Source organism: Python bivittatus, unplaced genomic scaffold (genome assembly GCF_059951505.1).
Source record: "Python bivittatus isolate LINGU-HERP-01145 unplaced genomic scaffold, Pbiv_v1 ctg000840_np1212, whole genome shotgun sequence".
Lineage (NCBI taxonomy): Eukaryota > Metazoa > Chordata > Lepidosauria > Squamata > Pythonidae > Python > Python bivittatus.
Window position 1 is genome coordinate 35,780,512 of NW_028277113.1, and position 23,774 is coordinate 35,804,285.

At 38.6% G+C, this 23,774-nt stretch overlaps 1 protein-coding gene and 1 long non-coding RNA gene across 4 annotated transcripts in view; one reads left to right on the plus strand and one right to left on the minus strand.

Moving 5' to 3' along the window:
* The window catches only part of LOC148213729 (uncharacterized), a 144,468-nt gene extending 124,986 nt beyond the window's left edge, over positions 1 to 19,482 (minus strand). The window contains exon 1 of the long non-coding RNA XR_015794159.1: positions 18,910 to 19,482. This is a non-coding gene — a long non-coding RNA (uncharacterized LOC148213729). The remainder of the gene's footprint in view (positions 1 to 18,909) is intronic.
* RBBP8 (RB binding protein 8, endonuclease) overlaps positions 11,810 to 23,774 on the plus strand; it is a 56,848-nt gene continuing 44,883 nt past the window's right edge. The window contains exons 1-2 of one of the 3 annotated variants that reach the window (XM_007434993.3): positions 11,810 to 12,197; positions 21,791 to 21,998. In XM_007434993.3, the coding sequence (XP_007435055.1) occupies positions 21,887 to 21,998 (112 nt within the window). In that variant the 5' untranslated portion in view covers positions 11,810 to 12,197; positions 21,791 to 21,886. Of the gene's footprint in view, positions 12,198 to 19,486; positions 20,154 to 20,297; positions 20,563 to 21,790; positions 21,999 to 23,774 lie in introns of those variants that run through there. The other 2 variants (XM_007434994.4, XM_025171046.2) reach the window with 2 other exon arrangements.

Here is a 23,774-nt window from a genome sequence, read left to right on the forward strand (position 1 = left end):
TTCTACAGTAAGGCGTTCTCCTAGTCTGAATGCTGCAGGACAAAATTAGATATTATTAGCAATGGTGTATTATGTTTTTCTGAATTTTTAAAACACAGAGCTACCTAAAATTAAAACCCAGAAGCTGAAGGATATCAAAAGCCCCGATCCATAAAAGCAGCTCTATCAGTGGCCTTACTCTCTTGGGTCTCTGATGCTTATGATATAGCTCAGAATATTCCATTTTTAAAGTAATGTTTCCACCCTCTCTCCACACTAGTCTTGGCATACGAATGATCAACATGGTATGTGGTCAGGAGCCGGCATATGTCTGGCCAGTTGAGGCTGCTGTAGGCACATCTCTTCCCCTCTGGTCACTGGCCCCTGCCTTCCATGGCCATTTTGGCTTAGGCCGTAAGCATTACACACACTCTTATAAACACTGGTACTGTATATCAATCTTCTGAACTATTATTAAACATGTGTTCAGCAGTCTTTCAAAAGGCCAGATCTGTTGTAGGAGAAGAAGGGGGAGGGGCTGCCTGTCCATGTGAAGTAAAAAAGAGATAGCTTGCTGTTCTGTCTCAAATTATTGCATTAAATGCTTTCTGCTACTTCTGCCAATAAGGGATTTTGCATAGCTCTGCTGTCTACTGTTTTTATTACTCTCTAACCCCATTTTGCATACTCCATGGAATACTTGCAGGGGCTGCCCACTGAGGCCACTGGCTGCCAAAAGAGCCTTTCCTTTACAGCACTTATCAGTTTGGGGTATTTGAGAGCTGCGGTGAATTTAGCAAGAATTCTGTCAGTTTCCCCTTCCAGCCCAAGAGACAGCAAGACAGTAAATCCACGTACAGGTCTAGTAGTCTTCTGGAAGACTAATAAGCTCTAGATCAGTAAGATGGAGGATGGGATGGAGTGAAGTAGGGGAGAACTCTCTAAGTGGAGTGTGTGAGCTGTCTCCCACTTCACCCCTTCCTCTGCCCCATCCTCTGTCTATTTTTCAATACAGGTCTATCAGTCTTACAGAAGACTGCTACAGGTAGTCCTCGACTTACGACCACAATTGGGACCAGAACTTCCATTGCTAAGTGATGAGACCATTAAATGAGTCATGCCTAATTTTACAACCTTTTTTGCCATGGTTGTTAAGCAAATCATGCAGTCATTAAACAAATCTGGCTTCCCCCATTGACTTTGCTTGTTGGAAGCACCCTGGGAAGGTCGCAAATGGCAATCATGTCACCCTGGGACATTGCAACCGTCATAAATACATGCCAGTTGTCAAGTGCCCAAATTTTGATCACATGACCGCAGGGATGCTACAATGGTGATAAGTGTGAGGACCAGTCATAATTCACTTTTTTCAGTGCTGTCATAACTTCAAACAGTGATTAAACAAATGGTCATAAGTCGAGGACTATCTGCAGAGCACCTTCAGAAATGGCCCGAGTGACCAGTTTCAGCACAGAGCAGCTCTGAACTGCCAAACTGTCATTCAGGAAACTTGAAAGTTGACTAAAACCTCTGTTCCATGGACACAGTCATACTCACCAAAGCCCACCCCACTTTAAGGAGAGCCATTTATAGTGGCTTTTCCCACAGGGCAGCGAAGCTGGGTGAAAACGAAAACAAAGCCAGGGGAATTTACCTGTTGCTGCCCTTAGTCCTGTTGTAAAGTTGTATAGACAGGACCATTTGTAAACCTTATTACCAAGACAGATTAGAGTTTGACTATCAGGACAGCACAAATTATGCCAATGTATTTTTTTGCCAGTTCAAGGACCAGATGAATGAAATGCCCAACCACTAGGGAAAGCCCAAAGGACACATAAGAACACAACAACAGTTGCCTTGAGTGGGACAGTTTATGCAGCTACAGTTTCTATGGCTGTTTATGCAAGTCACCATGGTTCTTTAGGTCACTTTTGAGGGGGCAACATTTTGTCTACCCCACTCTGACTTTGGTGGCACTAGATGCCATGATAAGGCTACTGTTATTATGCACAGATCAATCATAGTGGCATGATTCTGGAATCATGACATTCTAACACATGTTTTCCTTGGTCATCCACTAACAAATTTGGCTGCTGCTAGCTACAAGGTCAGAACTGGAATTGTCAGTCACTCATTGCCAGTCCCACCATTCCTTTGCAGCCCTAGCTAGAGACAGAATTCACTCATGGAATTTTTGGTGTTCCTTTGTCCTTGTCCTTGTCCTTGTCCTTGTCCTTGTCCTTGTCCTTGTCCTTCTCCTTCATATCTAGGCTAAAGACAATAATTTCTTCTTCCTCAAAAAACAGTCCACAATGTGCTAGTGGGGGAGTATGAGAAAAAGGGCCAAGTCAGTTGCATTGCTGGAAACCTGGGGTGAGGTTAAGATATATCAAAAGTACCTGTTCAGTCACAAAAAAATTAACATTTTTGAGAATATTCCAGAGAAATTACATGAACATGTATACCATCACTTAGCAATCAAGTGCCAGACAAAATGAAGATGCTGCATCTCAATATCCATAAATAACTCAGCAGTGTGCCCTTATTATCCCTAATTGTAGCACATTTTCCAGGGGGTTACAAGAGTGGCATTTAAACTCATGGTGCACAGCACACCCTGGTACAGATTGGCAGAAGAGATTGGCAGCTCTTGGCCAAACAGACTCTCTCACCCATCTCCTGCAGCTATCTTGGCTCAGGAATGAGATTATGCAATTCCTCATGATTAACCATGAAGACCACAAAAAACTGGCACCTATAGGTAACCTAAGGATATGAGTAGGAATTCAGCTCTGCTGCCATGATAACCTCTGTGTTACCATGACATGGACTGATGCTGTGCAATTTGATGTTGCTGGTACCAATCCATTAGGATCCATAGGTGCTAGGTGCCTGAAGCAGATGCATTCAAGACTGTACATATGGGGGAGTGGGGGGTGTTAGGCAGCTTGCTCTTTGCCAAATGTCAGTATCACAGCTGTCTTTCACTAACTCTCCTTTTGACTCATTCCTTGAGAAGTGGAAAAGTGAGGTGAGGAATTCATAACATGGTACCTTTAGAAGGAATAGTGGACATCATTAATTTCATGGGACATCAGTTACTCACCATTGTCATATAAGGAAATCTGTACACTGATGAAGGTGGGGCTTCTGGAGCTTTTCCTAAATTTTTAATGGAATTCTTCATTAGGAAAAGTGGATGGAATGGCCACAACATCCTTGGATCATCAAGAAAGAACAAAGCAGCTACAAATCTGGTTAGAGGTTTTACAGGACAAGGGGAAATATCTGGGTTTCAGGAAATATTGGAAAATCAAGGGAATCTCTGTACAATAGATGGAACAATAGCAGTGCTACTATGATGCACACACATGCACACGAGTATAGCTATATAGGCATGTCTATGAACTTATCCATGTGGAAAGACACCAGCCTGGTTAGCTAGGTTATTTTCTCAGTGAGAGAACAAACAGAAGTGTCAGATTGAGAAAGCAGAGTACTATGCTGGTAAGAGAGATGTGCTTAGGAGAGATGTGCTCAGGAGCAAACAAGGTGGATGGAAAGGGAGCACACATGTATTACAGCACTGACCATACTACTCTGCACCATTGCTTGTAGCTGTGGGAGACAAGGAAGCTTGTGGGGATAATGGTACGCATTCCATAAAAGCATGGCACTTAATGAAGCGTTTGTTAAGATTAAACATGAGATAAATTGGGCAGGAGTGGGAGTGGAGAAGGAGGTACTACTGTAAGACATAAAGTTTTCAACCATGCAAAGCAGTTGCCACCAAGCAGTGGTAGAGGTTCTTTCTCCACAATGCTCTGGGAATGGAGTGCAGAATATTCAAAGTACATCAGCAATGCATATTGTGCTATTCGTCTTTGCTTGCCCAAAAACAGATGATGAGGAACCAGAAGTGGAAAGTGAACCTGAAAGATCAGTGGGGAGCAGGGGCCAAGGGAAGAAACCTCATGTCTTCAACCTATGCACAGAAGCCAAACAGATAAGAAACTACACATCTGTGCATGTTTCCTGGCTCCAATTTCATATGTATCATAGCATGCCAGCACCTAGATTCCTGCCCAACCTCTTTACACGCACACACTATTGGAACATGTAAACAACCCCACTCTATATATAGCCTAGAGTGCTGGCAAACAGGTAATAGCAGGACAAAAGGGGATGCACTCAACCACAAAGCAGGATTGCTGCTGACATTATGTTAGAAGGTCAATTTTATGGCCCTGCTATTATGCATGGGACAAACTCATCAGAAAGTACCATGAGGCTACACTCATCAGTCCACCTCCACTTGCCATTCTGGACGGGCCAGCTTACAATGTGTCACCATGCCCTGAATGCATTCCTGATTGATTCACAATGCATCCATGCATGTGGGAGCTGCAGTGCAGCTCACTCAGAACCAGTATTTCTGCTCAACCTCTCTTTATGGCACCTTCAGTTCTGCTCCACTTGTGCTCATGTTCCTCACTTCTTCCTTGCAGATGCATGTGAAGTTCCAGAGTTCACCGTTTTGTCTCTGGCATCCAGACTGGCAGTGCTGAGAGTGAGGAACAGTATGCCACATTGAGCCTACTGTTTAATTATGAGGCATGTGGAGAGGAATCAGCAGAATCTTTTGCCTGAGCTAGCCATTGGACCGCCTGAGGGATTTCTGAGATATACCAAACAACAAAGAACTCCATGTGTGGTCTGGAAGAAGCACTGTAAGGTCTGGTAGAATTTGTGCGTCATGTCCTCTCTAACTGTGGAACAATAGCTCAAATGGTGAAGTGCAAATCTGTTGACCAAGCTTAGCTTTGGAGGACACACAAGGAGCAAAAGCCAGATAAATAATTCTGGGGCAGCCCTAAGTAGACACTCATTCAAAACTTGAATCAAGACTCTGTATCAAGTGTGCAGCCCAGCACTCAGTAAGGTGAGCTATATAAAGACCGGGAAGCTACTGCAGCACAACGACCCCATGTCAGCTATGAACATGGAGAAGACTGCTATCTCATATGGCTGTACACCTTCAAATCATGAACATTAGCTAAGGTTCATGGGACTTCATTCCTGGAGATTCTTCAGGGGCCAGACTAGGATAAGAGAAAAGGTACAGGCACCCCTTGGGACAAGTGCAACATGATCTAGTGTTCCCTGGAAAAGAGAGTGGCCCTTCCTCACTAAAGATGGCAAGTACTGCATTGCCATTGGGGGTTGTACTGCGTTGCTGAAAAACAAAAAGGGGGGGGGGAAGAGGCCTGCTAGGGGTCGGTACAGGAGGCAGCTGTAAATGCAGCTGAACTGCAACACAAGCATCTCATTGCATGGATGTGACTGATGAAAACGAGTGAGCTCCTGTTGTGTTGACTAAGCCTGGGAAAAGCAGCTCAAAGTGAATGGCAGGACAGATTGTTTTCCTTAAAAACAAACCAAATTACTTAAATATATAACCAAACATCACATATTAACCAAGTGTTAGTACTATGGAACTGTGGGGAAGGGGACAGTATGAAACTGTAGAAAGATCTTGCATGAGAAAGATTAGGAGAAACCAGTCTTCTGTGCTTCTGTCTCAATCCTCCACTGCTCCAGGGCACGCAGTCTCCAATTCTATGCCTCCACACACCTGTGCATAACTCTCACTGTACAGAGAGGTCATAGAAAGGCAAAATGAGAAGTTACATCATCAAGGCTGCTGGTAGTAAGTTCATCTGGAATTCCATGTGTGTTGATATTCACTTCCCTAGTTTTCCCTATATAGTTTTGGCCAATATTCCAATTCATAGAAATAGCACAGACCAAAATGTGACTGAAGTCTCTGTGTTCACTTTGAGTGTCCATTTTACTGGTTGAAATTTAATAATAATGACAGCTATAAAATTGGATAACAATTTAATCATTACAACTCTAAATCTTGCAGCATGTTTACTGTTTTGGAGGATGAACATCCTGAGGTCCTCCAGAAGCTGGCAGGGGGCCTCCAAGGTCATACTGCTTTGATAAACCAGGGATATAAGGGCAAGACACCTGGGCTGGTAAACCCCCTGGTCCTCCTTGGCTTCCCGTCATTTCTCTATGCTTATTTGACCTCATGTTCTCACCTGTTTACAATCTTCTTCTCATTCTCCTTGAGAAGTGATGTTATCAGAAAGAAAGATGTTTTGCAACTAGAGAGATCTATCATGGCACCTGTTTTACTCTCACATTATCTGTATATGAACTGCAAATGCTGGGATACATCAACAGTCATTTTAGACTGGATATTTTTAAAAGATTAATATTTTGAGTCCATTGTAGTTAACAGGTAGAAATAATAATGAGGATGTATTTCTCATAAACTAGGAGGTGGTGATTCTTGTGGGGCTTACTTACTTTATAGCTGGTCATAAAGATTTGTACCTTTTAAGCTTATGCAAACACATATTCAGCGGCTAGGCTCACATATTGTACTAGGACATAACATGGTTTCTTTCATTATAGATTATGTAATGGACTTAAGTTTTCAACAAACTTAAATCGGTGTATTTGTAAACCACCTTAAGCTCATTGTTGTGAGGTGTTTCTCATCCATGCCCTGAAACGGGCATGTACAGAGATTATGGTCTCCTGCCACTGTTGCTTTTCATTCCCAGGCCCAGTTTACAAACTTAATTAAAATGTATGCAAATTTTTAAAATTTAGATTTAAATACTGAACTGGAACACAAATTGATTTTCAAATTTATAGGTGAGGTGAGATGAAATGGAGTTGGAGGGAATTTATTTTCTTTTTAAGATGAATGGTAAACTCCCATAGCAGCCATTTCAAGGTGGTGCTCAACTGCACAGAGTCCCCTTGTCAAGCTGCTATTTTTGTGCCAACCACATTGTCTAATATATTTACTGGAGGAACACCAAGAATGTAGGAAGCATCTCCTCCTATCCTATCCTATCCTATCCTATCCTATCCTATCCTATCCTATCCTATCCTATCCTATCCTATCCTATCCTTCCTCCCCACTGGAACTGCCTGTTGTGCCTATGCAAACGTGCAATTTCCTCCACTACCACCACTCCATGGTGCCACCTCATACTCATTCAGGATTTAAGGTTTTGGAAATGAAATGGACAGGGACTAGCAAATGTATATCTATCTATAGAGTTTTATGGCATACCTGGAATTAAATACACTTTTGTCAATTCTTTAATACACACATGCTCTTTTGATATCCGAAACTATGACTCTCAGAAGCTGCCCTCCATGATTTAAACATACATTTATATATAACTTCTAGATTGGCTCCTGAATCTTTTCCCTCATTAGAAATGCAACACTTCCAACAATGCTCTTCTTTAATATCCAAGGTGTGACTTTAACCGTGCTTATTGTAAACTACTACATCATCACATACATTTTCTCTAGCAAGTTTGACTGAAAGTCTTCTATTTGAATGTATTGACCAATCTCAACCTCAATCCTACTTATCTGTAAAAAATAGCTTGACGTTATGTAGTTACAGTATAAACATTTTGCATCTGCTGTATCATCTAAATTGTATTAATCTATGAGGCTTCAATTCAAAGGTGCTTCTATTTTCAAATCATTTAAAAGTAAAACTTTCATATTATTTTCATGCTTGCATTTGAATGCTGATTATTGCATAAACCTCTTATCTTTTTTCTTATGTTTGGGAAAATGCTGCTGTGCTGGAAAGAGACAACTAAATGATATAATGTAAGGTCTATTTTTCAAGTAGCATAAAGTATGCCTTGCATTGTCTTTTGCTGTGAGGCAGGTATGATTAGAGTGGAGACCACCATAGCTGTGCATATTTTTTACACTGGTGAAAGTTAATGTTCTCCTCTGTAGGCCTGGGATCCCTAATTCTTATGGATAATTTTGACTCAGCTTGGAGAAGAACAATTCACCAATAATTATGGAATCATGACCTCTCACAGATGTATGGCTGATAATGAAGTATCAAAAGATGATGGATAGTTTAAAACAACATGTATTGAATATAGAAAGGCAATTAGATTTGTCTTCCTAGAGATGTGGTTTTGAGCAGTGAATCTCTTTATTTAGATCAGCAGGTTATCTAAATCAGATAACTGGAGTATTCCCAAATTTAGGAGAGAATTAACATTAGCTCATTTTAATACACTCCCAACAGCTGTACTTGATAGAAAGTTTAGGAAAATTCCCTATTCTTCAAGATTTTGTCCTTGTGGTGAAAGGGTGGTAGAAGATATGACACATGTATTTATTATTCATTCTATAAAGATGTACAGTTATGTTTATAACATGTTTATTAACTAAATTTCCAGATCATACAGATTTTTTTTGGCAATTGTTGTTAGCTGACCAGTATGATTCAACTTATTTCAATATAACCAACTTTTGTTTTATTGTCTGTACTGTAAATTTGTCACCATCAATTACATTGATCATTTAGAAATGGCTGTTTATTTTATTATTATTTTATTTTTACCAAATTTTATTTTGTAATATTTTGTTTTATTTTAAATTCTTTAATTTTAATTTCTAAATGGAATACTGGTCATTGACTGTAATGAAGGACTGACTGATACAAGGTAAGATATATATACATAATAATAGTCCAACTTAATCATTTGGCATTTATCAATTGTTTCTACAATTTATTTGCTTGTTTATAATCCAAAAAAGCTATATATACACAAACTTATAATCCAAAAAAGCTATATATACACAAAAAGCTATATATTACAACAGGTCAGAATCATTTTGCATCTAAGCAAGTACAGGAGAAGTGACATCAAACTAATATATAGTCCAAACGCTTTGGGGAAACCAGTAACCATAAACAACAACAATAAGAGCAACACCAACTGGGAGTTGACCATAACTAAGCAAAAATGGAATTCCATAACTGGCAATTCCCATTTGAAAAAGCTATCACTCCTGATGTCCAACAGCAAATTCTTGGCAAAGGTGGCACTGACAAGAGGACATTGGATCTTAATGGCCAGTCTAATATATAACCAAGAAGGTAATCCATGTGGTACCTATGCCCTAGGTTAGGTATTTAAAAACATGAGATGTGGACTAATAGAATAATTAATTTGCTGTTCATCTATTTTCCACTTTTTCTTCAGGTGTGCCTAAACAAACAAACAAACAAACAAAATCATCCAGATCTTTGCAGCACAAATCTTATAGCCCTAAATTTGACTAAAGCTGAAGATCCTACTCCAGTTAAGAACAAGGTAATTTAGGTTCTTTTAACTTGCATTTTTGTTACTGGTATAAGCAGTATATGCAGAAATATTTACCAGTAGTCTAATATCCTGACAATGCATGATAGACCATCCGTTGTCATGCTCGTGGAAGATATGAAAGCCAGTTCTAGAAATCTAGAGTTCATGTCACTTATAGAACTTCATATACAAATGTCAAATCAAGCATTGGCTGGGGGGTTTTCTGCTTTTCTTTCTTTTAAAGGAGAAAATGAATGTTCCTTAGCTTAAGTCCTGCATCAAGGAAGTTCTTCTTTATTAATAAAAGAAAAGAAAAAGGTACAGTCTAGGAGAAATGGGATCTAGGATGGATCAGAATGTCACTCCTGTCACTCTACTCCCTCCTCTTCCATCATCTCTTTCCCTATCCTTCAGTCATCCTCCTGGCCATAGAAAAGGTTTTCAAAAAACAACTTTGTAAACATCCCTTAATGGCATGGGCAGAAAGAGCTTTGCTACACAGTTAGTGCAGCTTCTTAGGGAACAAATAAACCCTAGTGGTCTATTTAAAAAATTCAAAAAGCCAAGGTTAAAAATGCCTTTATAAGGATCAACCAAACAGATGTACAATTGTGAAAAAGGTGAAAAGATCTTTTCATCAGAAAGATGTTACAAAAAGTGTGGTGAGAGGAAGGAGTGACTTGTGGCTATATCCAAATAACTGATTTATTATGCAGCACACAGTCTGTTAGCATGAACTTGCTTTGTTCCCTTAGCTGCCCTCAACTCTTGCCTCATCAAGGCTGGTGAATGGTGCTACCCTCACACCTTACTGTAGGGAATGTTAAGGTGCAGCAGCAGTTGCTGAATTTCCTTACCACGCCATGGATCAGGCTCTCCTCTTGCACGAGCTGTTCACGCCTTCTTTGGTAGATAGCATGAGGAATCAGGGAACAGAGAGCATGTATGCTTCAGTCACACCCTCTCACAGATTCGTTTGGTATGACCTTGGTATGACCTGCCAATACACCATGCAGAGAGTGGCACCATTCATTTGTACACTAAACTATGCCAACATGGAACAACAAGGCCTTCCTTCAACATGGGGAGGCTATAAATATAAACAAGTAGGTAAGTAGCCTGTCGGGCAAATTATATTTCCTTCTTCAGTAGCTGAACTTTTGACTTTCAGAATTCTGTGAAGCATCTGAAGGACCTAGACAAAAACAGTAGTATGCTGACAAAGTTTCCCCACCCTACCTGCATATAGCCATTTTCTTTTTCAGCCAGTCATGTTTCATTATGTAAGTAATTTTATATTGTCTCAAGTATATTTTTCATAGGAAAGGCAATGCTATTGACAGGAAAGAAAACTGAGTACTATTCTGTCACCAGTCAAAACTTGTTGCCTATTTTATTTATCTATTTAAAAGATTTATATAGTCACCCATAAACCATAAGCCTGGGCAGCTTACAAACAATGATGAAAACAGTAAAAAATATAAAAGCCAACACAAAAACTCCTGGTGCCCCAAAAAGCAACACATACACCCTCACATCTACAAAATTCAGTTTATAAATCCAGTTTATCCTTGGGCACTGGGGTGTGTGTATCAGGTTTGGGGGGCATGTTTGTTTTGATCTTGTAAGCTGACCAGAGTCACTTGTGTGAGATGGGCAGCTGCATAAATTCCCTTCCTTCCTTCCTTCCTTCCTTCCTTCCTTCCTTCCTTCCTTCCTTCCTTCCTTCCTTCCTTCCTTCCTTCCTTCGGCTCCAGCCACACACACTTTCTTCAGCTCCAGCCACAACTTATGGAAAAAGCCAGGTCTTCTATCTGGCACTACTGTATTTGTCCTTGACATTGGAAGATATCTCAGAGTGAGCTGTTCCTGCGACTGGACTATCAGTATTCCTACACTCAGTGAATCAATCACCTGGAAAGTCCTCATGAAAGAAGCATTAAATGATTTAGGGATCTAAGAAAAATGACGTCACTGTGAATAGTTCTCATTCACTAGGTCAACAAGAAAATAATATTTGATTAGAAATTGGACTATATACAATGTGAATTTAAGGAGATTTCTGTAGAGCTATAAAGTGTAATTAATTGAAAAGCCAACAATAGGTTATAGCAGACTGGAAATTAGGGATAAATTTCTATCCACATATAATGATGTTTCAAACAGGTTTCACTACTTAGTTTTACATGTATCAACAGATATCTCTTCTGTCCTGCTTCTCTGGTATAAATGTTCTATAACAAACAGATATCACTTAAGATAACAAAAGCATACTGTTTTTCAGCTGCCATCAATCCAATCACATGTATAAGAAAACAGTTCATCGTTGACTATTTTTCAGCTTTAATTTCCAATTGGTAAAAAAGTAGTCCAGGGGTAGATTTGGGGTTTTGTCTGTGTTCAGTTTGTAAAAATGCTTAAAACATTCCTTAACTGAAATAACTTCATCAGTCACTACATCCAGATGCATCATAATACAGACTTTGAAACAATAGGATACTACAGCATTTGATATGGTTACGGACACAGCACTCCCTAACTCCTTTGGTAAATTATCTTGCTGGAGGCTACAACATTCTATGCTGGGAGTTGGTGGAGGCGTGAATAATTCACCACTTGTGAAGCTTCAGAGTTGAGTTGAGCCGCAGCATGTTGAACTGCCCTTTGATGCAGACTGGTTGAACAGGTTCCCGTTCTACCAAGGAACTGGTTTGACAGGACTGTTATGCCAACAAATTCTGGTATGATTCCATGTTCCAGAGAATGCAGAAACCTGCCCAGCCAGTTAAATGAAAGACATATTAGGTTATCCATTGCACATTGTATATATCTTAGGTGCAGCAGAACTCCTCTCAGCATTCTATAGCGTGGTCCACTGTGACTTTCTCATCCTATATAGGCTTGATGTTTATCAGCTTAGGGAACCCTAATAAATAATTGTCATTGATGATCAAGAGAAGAATCAGACAAACCTATTTCAATTTTTAAAAGGTAAGTTTTTAAAGTATCCATTTAATATTATATTACTTCAGAAATTTAATTCTGAATGCTGTATAAACATGCCACTTATTCTTTGAGTGTGTTCTTTAGAGATTACTTTTTTTTTCTATATCAGTATATAGTTACTGCTCACATTAGTTTGTAACTTCATTGAGTGATTTTTCATGAAGTGTATTCATTACAGGTAAAGGTCATTATAGAAACAGCTTTAAAACTGGGAAATAGCTTTAAAGATAGAGAGCTGAATTGTAGCCTGATCATTACCTAATGCAGTGACCCGCTGTATGAATTGACTTTGTTGTGCTGCAGTGTAACTCTTTGCATGTTTATTCAGAAGTTCAACTGGTCTTATGCCAAAGTGAATAGGTATAATACTGTAGTCATATCTTCTGTGTGTAGAATAGATGGTAAATAAATCAATTTTAGGACAGCAAAATAATAAAATAAAATGTTATGCATAAGAGAGTTGTTTCTGCTTACAACATCAGTTATTCAGGATTTTACATGTACGATTATTTAACATATTAGATTCTCTCAGAAATTCTGGCAAATCTTGATTGAGCACAACATTACAAGTTGTACAGTAAGAGGTCAGTTTGTCTTTTGCTGTTAGAAATAGAGACTGTACTGAGATTGTGCTCAAAGTCTATACCAAAATGTAGCTCCATCTTTAGTTTAGATGTTTAGAGTATGGATCTTATTATATATACAGGTAGTGTCATGTAAGAATTAGACATCTTTGAAAACAAAGACTGTAGAATCTGGTGACTGATTAACTTGCTGAAGCTAAGTAGTATACTGGCTGAGCTGAACAGAAAGGAATGAAGACAGGTTTTGTCATGCCTGTTAGGACAAAATAACTTTTGTTTAACATAAATGTGACTTTTGTATTCCCCTTTTAACTGGATTTAAAACAAAAAGAAATATCCTGTGGTACTTTCTATTCCTAAGGGAGGTTGTTCTAATGTGAATTTTAGATGTAATAATTAGGAAACTTTCTAATTACAAGGTAAGTGAAATATTAGTACCTACTGGGCAATGTTTCAATGTGTAATTGCTCACAATATTATATGCAATCTTTTCAATAAAGAAAGTATGAGCTTGGTGTCTGCAAAAATCTAAGTTGATAAAGTTATTTTAACAGTCCCAAAGAACTCTGACTATTGATTTAGCAGGGAATTGCAGACTTAACAGGTTTTTAAATATACTAGGCAAAGCTAGCTAAACTATTTTGAAATAGAAAATGTGTCCTCATCAAGTTAAAAGCTACTATTATTCAAAGTAGCTTGATTGTTGAGTTTAGCAGCTTAACCCTATGCATGTTGATATAGAAACTACTCCTACTGAATACAGCAGGCACTCCTTCCAAATACAAATGGATAAGATTGCAACCTTATATGCTAATCCAACTAGTTAGTTATCTTATTCAATCTGAACCACATTTATTTTGGGAAAAAGCCAAAGTGAATTCAGTAAGACCTGCTTCTCAGTCTTAATGATTCATAACAGTGCTGCACTTAAATTAAAAATTGCAAATAACTCCATGGATTTTAATTGGACATACTCATGAGTAATTTTAGCTGGATTTCACTTTACAGATGTAATGGCATTTTAGTGCTAAAATAAACAAAAGAAAACCTACTGGTTTGGGGCTATATTCAGTGTTAGAGAAGTTAGTTTCCACTTGTGAAACAAAATTTATCTTCATTCTTAATCTCCCCCACTCCCCAACTGTGTGTGCCCCAACTCTGCTCTGGAATGATTTCCAGCTCTCAAGAGCTGATTTGGGAATACATAATACTGGATAAGGATTAAGAATCTGTTCAGTTGGGAAAATAGTATCACCCACATAATGTCCTTTAGCAGTGGAATGGAAGAACGCATTCATGTGTTCCAAAAATGTATGATCCTGAATTCTTGTCAGCTCATGTTCTTCTGCCTATAAAAAAAGGCAACAAAACCAAGCATCCTGAACCAATATAATATTTCTCTTACATTGGTCCACATTGGCTAAATGCAAGTAATTCATCATGAATTGGTAAAGTATTTCTTTTCTGTTCCTCAATGCTTTTAATTTGTACTATAACTCTTATCTGCAATTCACAGGGCAATCCTGTACATATTGACTCAGAAATAAATCCCATGCAATTCAAGTAAGCTTACTCACAAGTGACTATAGGATTTTTCCGCCTGGCTGCAATCCTTTTGTATATTTATGTGGAAGGAAGGAATGGTGAGTGCCTCTGGATGAAATGTCTGTCAAAGCCAATGCTCATTGCAGCCAGACCAGGAGGAAGAGGGCATCCTGTTCTTTTGACTTTTTCCTAACCTCCCCTCACTACAGTAGGAAATAAAGTCAAGTCAGAACATTTGGTATAACTGCAGGCCAACATTTGGGGGATCTAAGGAAAAAGAGCAAGCTCAGGATTTCTGAAGAAGCTCCAGTGCCAATACATCATTGGATGCTTATATCAGCTGTACAAATGTTTGCAGTCAGATTTCCTTGTCAAATAAGCAGGACTTTCAATTCATCCTGTAGCCCTCTCAGTCAGCCCTGGGGTCAGCTTACAATTGCTCCCTTAGTCTTTTATGATATAGAATTACAATTAAGTAGTGCAGTTTTAGATGCAATACTACTTAGTTATAATGATTATTTAAGACAATCTGTTTGATAAAGCAAAAAAACAACAACAACACCTTGGTAGATTTTGGATGATAATAAAGGGTAGCAAATTATTAATCATTGAATTTATTATATATTTTACACCCATGTTTTAAACATGATTTTATGTATGCAGTATGTTCTTCTTTACAGGCTGTTTTGCAAATTGTAAATTTTAAAAATTGACACTGCATATGATAGGACAATACATAAAACAAATAAATAGTTGGGATTTTCTGCCTCATCTATCAAAATGGCATCTCAATATTTCTTCCAACTGTGTATCTAGTAGTGAAATTTTAAACAGTAAAAGCAGCATTAACCAACCACTGGAAAGTTAATTCTAAATTCTGGACAGCATGGAAAACTGTACTGCATCATATGGTAGAAGTGTTGTAGTTCAAAGAAGCAAAGTCAGATGTCCATCTGGAAAGATACACAATTTTGGATTTGCCCAGAAGAGATATTTTCATATGGGCTTATATTAGTATACAGTATTTTTCACAGCAGTGACTGAAATATTCTGATGTGGAATTCTGCTGTATTAAAAGGATATGAGAACATGGTAAAAGACTCTAGATTCTAAAAGTTAGAACTATGAAAATGTAGGAGTATGATTTTTTTTTTTTACACTTTCATGTTAACAGTAGAGTTCATGTTCAAAAAAACCATGGCTAATAATTTCCTTAAGTCTTTTCACAAAAAATATATATACTGTATAAACATTTCAGTGATCATCCACATTCTGTTTTTCCATTCTGATTTCCTAAAGGTTTTCTACAATAATCCATGGGTTATCAGAATAGTTTGCACTAAAATAGTTTTCAAATTATTTGAAATTTCTGGCATTTCTTATAAGTCTATTTGCATTCCTCAGTGAGAATACAGTAATGACAAGGTATTTCCTGAAACAGAATGTCCAATCATTGCCAACTAAATTGCTTGTTCTGGAGTAACTAGTGTTCCTAGTAACACTAGGAAAATTATAATTGTTTTAAATTATTAACAGTTCAAAAATTACATTCACTAGTAAACCAATAGTTTATATGATGAGTAGATTCATGTGCACTATGGACATAATACATCTGAGCCTACTTCATCACATAAATCTGAACTGGGTTACAGGAAACTGTTTTTATATCAGGGCACACCTGATCTGTCTAATCTAGTCCTGGCTACTCTAATTGGCAGTGGCAATGCAGCCCCCTGGAGAAACCTCTCACGTCACCTGCTCTTTTCTTTTTAACTGGTAACGTCAGAGTTTAACTGGGGCCTTCTCCACGAAGGAAGGATGGACCCTGTCCCTTAACTGTGGCTTCCTTACTAGTTAAAACAAACTGGACAAAAAATACACTAATATTTCTTGAATGCCTTACAGCCTTCTTTGTGACACAAAACAAACAGTAGTTGACAGGAAGATAATGCAAAACAATTGTCTGAAAGGAATCCAAGGAATGTAATGTTTTCCTGAAATATGTATATACAGCAATATTTTACACAAAAGGGTTTATCATGAGTCTAAGTGACTAATATGTTTACTGGATTGCATCTATTTTTAAAGAATCTAAACAGAAGTAGCCCTAAGGAGCATTCCTGAAGCATAACCTGATTTAAATGGCAAGTACATAATACTTACAGGTATAAAAATAATTTCTGCTAATATTGCTCAGCAAACCTGGGTTAACAACTGTAAAGTGCACAATTACAGGGATTGTCAAAACTAATTTGTAGAGAAAGCTCTCATACATGTAGAACATTTTATACAAAAAATACATGTTGCAGCTGATCATCTGGAGCGTAAAGGTTTCAACCCAAGCTTCTTGGGTTCAGCTGTCATGGAAACAGACTGCACAGAGAAGCAGTTGCAGAAGGCAACTTTATAAGAATGACAGTTTACCACTTCGAATTTACATTTGCAGGAAGAAAAACTTAAGAATGGAACTTGAATTACAAACTCAACATATTTATAAGTATAATGTATGTTTTGTATGTCATCTCTTAAGCTTATTTCCCAGCGGGAGATGTCTCTCCTTTTTAAACACACAAATGATTCCCTTCCAAGAGAACAGCGCATTACAAAGAACAGAACTGAATGAACAATCTTGCAACTTAGTGTTTGTGTATCTACCTGATACACTGTTAACTGAAAACTTTCCCTTGGAAATAATTTGTGTTTATAACTATCTCTTGTACAAAATTATTCACACAGCCCATTAATACAGCTTATTCAGCCAATGAAACTCAGGTAATATCAATTTAGTAATATAATTATATGAAAATTATTTAATATTCAATATTATTTTAACATTACTTCAGATCCTAATTTTTTTTTAGTATGATTTCAAGGGAAGACTGATATGATGACATGTTATTAAGTCTAGAGTAGATTTTAGTCCTAATGTATTTATAAACCTTATTTTCGTCAGGAAGTATTTAGAGATCTATTTTTATTCAGTTATGGCAATAAATAAATGATGAGTATACTACTTATACAGCATCTGGAAATCATAATCTGTTAGATTTTTTAAAATCCCCACTAAATAGGTCTTCTTGCATAGTAACAAAGAACGTATTAGAATAAAAGCAATTTGTAAACAAGTAGCATGGTCTAAGTCAGGTATTCCACTGCCACCATCAATGTGTTCAGCACTTAAAAATGTCTTTGAGTTCATGTAGATACAAGCACAACAGTGCTAATTCTTTTCTCACAGTTTTATTGTCTAGATGTGGATTTTATTCCTCCTAAACAAATGACATACAGTGTAGTAAATTTCAGTTATCTACTTTGAATCCATTGAGAAATATTCTTTTCATGAGAGTTCAGCACAGAGCTAGGTGTAATATGTCATCCCATTAACTCTGGATATAATCATATCCAACATCAAATAGTGCACAGCATTTATTTCATAATTCCCTAATTTCTTTCTACAATAAAAACTTCATGCAACAGATCTCTAACTGCAGATAAGTAGAAGTTCATTTTAATAGGTTCAAATAACTTATTTTATTTGTATATTCATTTATGACCAAAAGAAAATGTAGCTTTATGGGGACATACATTGTATGCCTGGATCTGCAGTATTAATGCAAATTAACACATTTCTTGAAATCTGAATTTGAAAAAGGATTATTTACTATCTTTTCTACAGCCAAAATGTTATTGTAACTATGAAATTTATTCTTTAAAAAATGGAGTCTAAACATGATAATTGCAATCTTTTACAGATTTTTAAATACTGATCCTGTAGTGAAAGTGAATTTACATATGCATCAAATATTTGTATTTGCAAATCTTTTCAATTTCATTACAAAAATATATAGAGAAAAATAGTTTTTCTTTTTAAGTATAGCCTTGAGTGACAGAAGGATGAACAAGAGACCTGCGGAAGAGAGGTGTGGCAGGCCAAATTGGACTGGCAGTATATATTACATGTTGTATGTCCTAGAGAGGAAAAATTATATTGTTCTGTTTTACACTGTGAGAAACTTTTTCGCTGTCAGAATGCTAGATCTGGGGTCCCTCAATAAAGCTAAATACTGTAATGTAAGATTCAGGATGAGAAAATGAAAGTGCTTCTTTACACAGTATATCCTGTGTACAGTAATTTACTATAGCCTAGATTGTGGTTATCAGCTTAAGATGGCTGTAAAGGGAATTCATGGGAGCATACAGCTACCGATAGCTACTATCCATGATGTCTATGTTACAATTTTGTTGACCAGAAACTGTGGAACAACTGCAGAAGAGGACTGTTTTGTTCATGCCCTGCAGTAAACTTACAGAGCATTTGGCCACTCTAGTAAAGAGGATTTAAACTAGATATACCTCTGGTCTAATCCAGCAGTTTATACAGATAGAGTTATTAATATACTCTATGTGAAAATATATGAGCACTTTAAACAACTAATATAAATACCATTATTAAAATACCTCTCTCCCAGCTCCCAACTCCAAGATAGGGAAGAATAAATATTCCATGCTGCCCCTTTGTGCACCATATCATCCAAAGTGATGAAGTTAGTAGCTAAATTCTTACAAACCTTCAAAATCTGCTCTAGATATACAGGTTGATAGATGGAAGAACTTCTTTAGGAGTGCAATGAAGCTGTTCCTTATCCTACTCCCAAATGCATTTTGGACATGCCCCAAGGTCTCCTCTACTTGAAACTTTCCAAACAAGTTTACATTCAGCACTTAGCACATGAATGATACTTAGGCCTGTAAACAGCTTTTTTCTCTTTTAGCCTATGACAAGGAAAACTCATTTCTAGGCAAATAAGGACACTTCAGTTTCTAAAGATTGAAGATTTGATTTTTCTGTTTAATTTCAAGGCTATTAATGTATCCCAAACCTTTGGACTTATTAGCTACTTGGAGCAGCTGTGCTGAAGGAGAGGATTAAACAAAAATCACATTAAAAAGTATGTTTGGAAGGCATTTAAGCCTAATATTGTACAGTATTCCTTAGCACGCTTTGTAGCCAGTGTGTTTTGCCAGATAAACCTACATGTCCATGTTCCTTTGACGTTTCAACTCCTCCCTTTCCTTAATACGGTTGCCTTCCCTCCTGTGCTTCCACACAGAGCAGCCAGTCTGCTGTATTGATTTATTTATTTTAAGGACGGTCGATACTGTTGATTTGCTGCGCAGGTTTAGAAAGCCATTTCGGGCACTTTTCGGCGACTTTTTTAAACAAGTGAAACAGAAACAGCAACTAACCATCTGATTCTAAAAGCAAGACGGAGCCCGGTGAATTTGAAGACCTGGTGCCAAATTAAGGCGCATTAATTCTTCTATAAACAAAAGGCCTCTAGTGGACGTTCAGAGCAGAGGTAGCTCCCATCTTTCTCAGGCTGAGCCGGCAGGCACGGAACCGCTTAGTCGAGAAGTTTTCGAAAGGTTTCCCCGCGGGCATTCCTGGGGCGGGGGAAGGGGAGCACTCTGCACGCGCCCTGGGACTCGCTCCCCTTTCTTCTCCCTTCACTTCGTCTTCCCGCGGCTGCGACTGAAGGCCGGCCCACCGTGCAGCGGTTTTTCCTAGTAAGAGAGAGGGAAATCCTTCCCCTTCTCAGCCGCCAAAACAGCCTCCGGCCAGCAGGGGCAGCCCGGTTCTGCCGGAAGCCCCGCGATCAAGTTGTTGGTTCTCCAGCCGTCGGCGGCGGGGCGAGGAACGAGCAACGCCTCGACTTGGCGGGCTGGAAAAACAAAGGCGAGGCCTGGTATCGCCCGATCTTCGCTTGCCTTCCCTGTCCTGCTGTTCGATGAAAGGGATTAACGCCACCAGGTAACCACGTGCCAGAGCCCGCCCTTTCTTGCAGCCACAAGCGGCCCCTGCCTTCTCCCCTTCAGGCGCGGCGCGGCTGGTGGGAGCGGATCTTCTCCTGGCTCCCCTCGTCGTTATCCGCGGTCGCAGGGAGCAGTCCGCGCAGGGCTTACCCCGTCTGAGGCAAAAACCTCTCCACTCCCCCGTTCAGCGCCCACAAGCGGAGCGCGCCCGTGCAGCTCCCTGGTCAAACACAAAGGGCTCCGTTTCGCCTCTTCGGGCAGCCCAGCCGCAGGCTCTCCTTCCTGGGCGGCAGGGACAGCGCGCCCCGTTGCGCCCAGCTTGCAAACTGGATCACCGTTTTCCGCTCGTCCTTTTTGAAAAAACCGCTCTTCTCAAACTCTGGAGGAACATTCTCCTCTCTCGAGAGGTGTGTCCGCCGTGTCGTGCTGTCTAGCGAGCTCTCTTTAACCGCTGCATGGCGGGCATAAATTGAAGCGTTCGTGTTATGCTTAGAGTTCCCCCTGGAGGCGAAAGTTACCTCAGTCTGAGGGTTATGGAAGGCATTAAATCTTGGGGAGATGGTAAATTGTAGAAGCAAGATACTATGACCACCCATTGAGGATTAGGCTAAGACGAATCAAGGGTAGCTGTTGTGTGCTTAACTCAGGAGCTGAATTAACAGGGTGGACAACCCTTTTAGAAGAACGATTGCCATAGTGGCCAAAGTGAAGATTTTCCCATGTGCTCGCTGGCTCACTTACATTTCTTTCTCTTTGTAACAGGTAGTAGTCTGATCTTCCAGCCAGCTACTTGCTGGTGAGAAGAGCAAGCAAGGTAGTATCTGCAGATTGCAATATTGGATCCAAGGGCTGCATGTGATCTGCGGATTGCAAGTTGCCCAATCCAACCCTAAGGCATTCAGATCTAGGGAATAATAAGAATCAACCATACATGCAGCTATACATGCATTGTAAAAGGGAAATGCATGCCATGTTTTTCAGTTGCCTTGAAATTCTACTTTTAATTAGTGCCACACCTCCTGTGCATTAGTGTGTAGGATACTTTCTGCATTTCATTTCTCTGTGAGTTCATTATTTTCAGTCTCCTCCACTATTGTGCATAGGTGTGTATACCACTTAATGCATCCATGTACAGGTATCCTCGTTTAGCAACCACAACTGGAACTAGCAATTTGGTCATTAAGTGAAGCGGTTGCTAAATGAAACCACAACTGTGCTTATGATCTTACTTTGCTTTACAGACCTGTGAAGGTCATAAATGCAAGGGCTGGTCACCATTGTAACTGCGATCTGTTGCTAAATGAGGCAGTTGTTAAATGAGAACTACCTGTAATGCATTTGATAAGCTGTAATCCATAGCTAGCAGTATAATAAAATTTATTTTATTACAGCATAATAAATAAATCTGTGAAACCTCAAGTCTAATGTTTTTTCTTGCAACAGTCAACCATGGCTTCTATTTATTTCCTGAGGAAAAACTTGTCTTTTGAGAAGTCAGCTTTCTAACGGCTTCTATTTTGTTACTTTTTAATAATGCAAAAATTAATCCATACCTAAAAATAATGAGATATTATGATTACAACAACAAATCATACTTTAATAAATATATTGTAAGCATTGTATCTGTCATTGTAGGAATCCAGATGTCTGGAAAAAACCGTTTCCTAACTGTAATGTGAACCTAAAGAAGAGCCAAACATCAATAATTCAGAAAAACTATAAACAAATAAAATGAGTGCTTCTGGAGGGAATTGTGGAAGTCCCAACTCCACAGAACCTGCAGCTGACTATTTTAAGGAACTGTGGTCCAAACTGAAAGAATGTCATGATAAAGAAGTCAAAGGTATGCTTGTTCTGTGTATTTAGTCATTGACAAATTAATATTGAGAACCATGGATTATTTCTAAATTTTCAACAACCAGAGGTGTAAAAGAATGTAATTACTAAAGGAACTTATATGGGTTTGTTCATTTTAAGAATCCTTACTGAGTTCATGTGGTTGGGATTCAGGTTTTTAATATTACATAGTGTAATTAGCTTTTCATTGCTGACTTTTTTGCCATGTATATTCCATAAAATTTAGTGAGATCATATCACAGTGGCAGTCATGGTCAATAGGTATGAATTACCATTTCAAGTTAAAGTGTTTTGGTCTTGTTTGAATAGCCTTGATATTTTTCATGGTTTAGTCACATAAGAAAAACTTTGGTTCTGACCTCTCAGAGTATTCAGCCTTATATCAGTTTATCTTGCTTGAGCTATAAAGCAGACTGGATACTTTGTAAAGTGATGAAGTGGTTTCCACTTTAATCATTTGAATACAAGTATGCAGACATTAAGCAAATGGTACACAAAATCAATACAGTTGAGTCCTATATACTTTCTTCCTTATCATATTTACAGTGCAGAAGTAATAATGTGGAGATGAAGTTTCCAGTAATGGAGAATCTGATGGATACAATACCACAGTATAATCCTATAATATCTTTTAAATCAGAAGCAAATCCATTTATGTTAGGTAGTGTTAGTCACCTCTCTGTCTTATAAAGCCAGAAATGTGTAATATTGATAGAAATTCTGGCTAGGAGATTTCTGTATGCTTAGAGAACTCCCCAAGTTCCATCCAAAAGATTTGATGAGGTCCATGATTCTGGGTATTTCAATCTTAGTCCATGCTTCTATGTACGCCAAAAAATACACAAGCCGACATACCTCTCCATCCAATTGTATCATTACCAGAGTCCCCAACATACAACATAGTGAAAGAACCTACCAAAAAAAAAAACAAACTTGGACATCTCACAGAGTGGAGTGAATATCCTATCAACTCCCCACTACAGTGCCTCCAGAAAATCAAAGACCTAAAAATAGAGGAAGATGAAATTATGGTTTCATTCAAAGTCATAGCACTTTTTACATCCATAGACACAGAACTAGCAAAAGAATCCATGTCAGCAGTACTACATAACACCCAATCTAACCAAATACACTAAGATCGAAATATCCAGAATCATGGACCTCATCAACCTCTGCCTCACTATGTATTTTCAGTTTGATGGACAAATATACCAATGAATCAGAGGAACACCCATAGAATCACCACTCTCAGGACTCATAGCAGAGATTGTAATGTAGCATCTAGAGACTATAACACTCCCACGCATATATCCCAAAGTATGGATCTAATACATAGATGACACTTTTGTCATAATAAAAAAGGAACCACTAGACAAGGCACATAAAACTATCGACAATATCTTCAAAGACATAAAATTCACAAGGGAAGCAGAACACAACACACTACTCTTCCTGGATATCCACCTCAGCAGAGGAAATGACGGCAAATTAGAGAAACAAGTCTATTGAAAAACAACCCACACCAAGCGGTCCATTACCGAAGTAACAACCCAACCTCCTGCAAGAACTGAAGAATGTTATTCAGATGAGCACAAATGCACTGCAGCAACCCAGGACACCAGAAAAAGGAAACAGACCACCTATGCAACATCTTCCAATGAAATGGATACCCACATAACTTTATCAAAAAACGCCTGACCACTCAACCCACCACAGCACAACCAACACAAGCTACAAAAAGGATAACACTGCCATACACCAG